This window comes from Condylostylus longicornis, unplaced genomic scaffold, assembly GCF_029603195.1.
Source record: "Condylostylus longicornis isolate FDR11 unplaced genomic scaffold, ASM2960319v2 ptg000010l, whole genome shotgun sequence".
Classification (NCBI taxonomy): Eukaryota; Metazoa; Arthropoda; class Insecta; order Diptera; family Dolichopodidae; genus Condylostylus; species Condylostylus longicornis.
The window spans coordinates 8,199,525-8,202,127 of record NW_026577979.1 but is presented as its reverse complement, the minus strand read 5'-3'; the positions used below and the strand labels follow the sequence as shown (position 1 = coordinate 8,202,127).

At 42.4% G+C, this 2,603-nt stretch overlaps 1 protein-coding gene across 1 annotated transcript; it reads right to left on the bottom strand.

Annotated features, from left to right (window-relative positions):
- Positions 1-412: 412 nt before the first annotated feature.
- LOC129618882 (uncharacterized) lies at positions 413-1,561 on the bottom strand. Its single transcript, XM_055533908.1, has one exon. It carries the CDS (start codon positions 1,559-1,561, stop codon positions 413-415), a length of 1,149 nt encoding a protein of 382 aa, XP_055389883.1.
- Between the last annotated feature and the right edge of the window lie 1,042 nt (positions 1,562-2,603).

Below are 2,603 nucleotides of genomic sequence, written 5' to 3'. Positions count from 1 at the left end.
CCAGAGGGTATGTCTGGCATTGGCGTCGCAACCCATAAGCAGACTTGCTCCTTCGGCTGCGCCAACCTCTGCTAGGTTTTGAACTTCCGGAGGTGGAGCAGGCCTATCATGAGCCATGTAGACTGAGCTCATTAATAGGTTCCCGCCGTTTCCTTCAATCCTCACCACCGTAATGTCTGCGGTACTGAAATTAGAGCAAAGAAAGGCTTTTATATGTTTTTTAGTTAAGACACAAGTTCTGATCTTACCTTCAGCTGGATCTACAATCCTGTAGAATAGGTTGTATTTCTGGGTGCCCAGTCCCTTTATCCTGTTACCGTTCACCCAAGGCTCCTGAATTAGAGCGATGTCGATGTCTTCCTCTTCTAGGAAGATCAATAGGTTATCCGAGGCTAATCTCGAATGCTTGAGATTAACCTGGATTACCCTCATCGCTCTTGCTCTTATCAGCCACCTCCATCTGTTCAAGGAGCTGGCTCGGTTCTTCTATGGCGTCCCCTTCTGGGTCCGCATTTCGAAATATTTTGAGCTTGGCATGCCGTATGCCAAACCGCAGTCTGTTGTCCCTCCTGTCCAACGGCTGTAGACTCTCCTCATTAATGAGAAGTAGGAAGGACTCACTGTTTTTCTGAGGTTCCTCCTTCTTGATAATTTGCCAATCATCCATCGGCACCTCAGGATTGGCAATCTTTAGGACCTTTAGCAACTTGTCCCCCGCAATATTCATCTTAGGGATCCAAATACGAGCCCGGGGTCTCCTAGGAATTTCCTTAGCTGGGATGAGCTCAATCTTGGACCCATCCCATGTATCGCTAATCTTAGCAACACACGAACTAAGAAAATCCCCGGAAAGCCGGTCCTCGCATTTGATCACCCTGTAGCCCCTGACTACCTCAGATGAATCGAAGCTCAGGACTTCGTTGCCATCGGTCGTTAGGAGATGTTCAACTACCATCTCCGATAATTTTGCTTCGACCTTGCACCATAATTCGGAGGACAACTTCAGGTTGGTAGACTTTCTGTCCACCACCCCAAACTGGAGATGATCACGGACCACCTCGCTCATTGTTCTCCCCTGTGCATGATTTCCACTTGATGTTGAAGGTCTGGTTGTCCCTGGCTTGACGACCTTCGACCTTTTGCTCTCTTGAGCATTTCTGTCTTCATCTTGAGACCTTACTCTTTTTGTGGTCTCCTGAGGCTTCGTGCTCTTATACGCATTGTACTCGTCAATTACCTTCTGGTATTTGACTTTGTCCTCCGCGTCTTTTTCAGAAGTTTTACCTTCTGCTTCATTCTGGGCAATCTTGCCTAAAATGAAGATGGCCTTCGAATATCTCTTCTTGAGTACGAAGGCGGGTCCTTTTGATTTTCTGCTTTTGGAACTATGGCTGGTTCCTTTAGCTTTTTGTGTAGATTGTTTTGGTGGTTTTGCTACCTTACTGGTTTCATCACCACCAATCGATACACCTGCTTCCTGACTGGAAGCTAGTATCTCGTCTTCTGACGAGGTGCCAATTGGCTCTTGTTTTTTTAAAATTTTTTTAATCGAATCTTCCATTTTGATCCCACGAGTGTGTCCGGAAAAACAGTCCATCCTGCCAGAGCCGACTTACCAGGATAAGGTCATCGTTACTCTCTGAGGCGACCCGGTATCAGAGAGACTCCGTTCGCGGTAGCCAGTATACCCCCCGGCTACCAACTAGTCCACTAGGCACGGGTCGTATAACACCATTGGATTGGGGGGGGGTGGGACTTGTTGAAGATTAGCTTACGCTGTTACTTCATGCCCATGGGACTTGCTGAAGATTGGCTTGCGCCGTTACTTCAAGCCCGTGAGATTCTCTTGGTTTTTCTGGTCTCACTTTCGACCTTATCGGCATGGTTGCACCTTCCAGATACCACAGAATTGTAGTACCCGCCGACATCGCTCTCAAGATCATTGACCCTACTTAAGCTCCTTCACCACGGCAAGGTGGAATCCCATCGAAAGAGATTTGTATGGTAATTCGCTGTATGTTTATTTTTTGGTATTTGAATTTAAGAAGCATATTAATTAAAAAATTCTTAAACAATAAATATCAAATTTTAACACATCCTTTGATAAATTATTGAACATCTTGTATTTTACAAATATTTCTTTTAATAATATCGCAATATCTGCGTCTGGAGAAATTGGATTATGCATCAAATGAACAAAATAATTTTTTAAAGTCTTAAAGTAATTCTTTCATCAACTAAATATAAATTCCTATGATCATCTGTTTGTTTCTCAATCCCACTCTCTCTCTCTTCTCTTTCATTTCAACGTAAATACCCATTTCGATCTAAAGAAATGTCTATTTTACCTTAGCGCCTTTTCAAAATTACACAAGGAATTCTTTGGAGCAAGTGTTTTAAGGTTCTTCAAGAATTCACAAAATTTTTCTCGTAAATTATAGGTGAGAAATAAAATTTGATTTTTTCACTATTACCAACAATATCCAATGCTTAATTTTCATTTCTTTGTTCTTATCAAAATCCTTTTTCAATTTTTATTTTACGATATCGTCTTACAGATTTAATAAAAAGAAACAATACTAAAAAACCTTATTGTGTTGAGT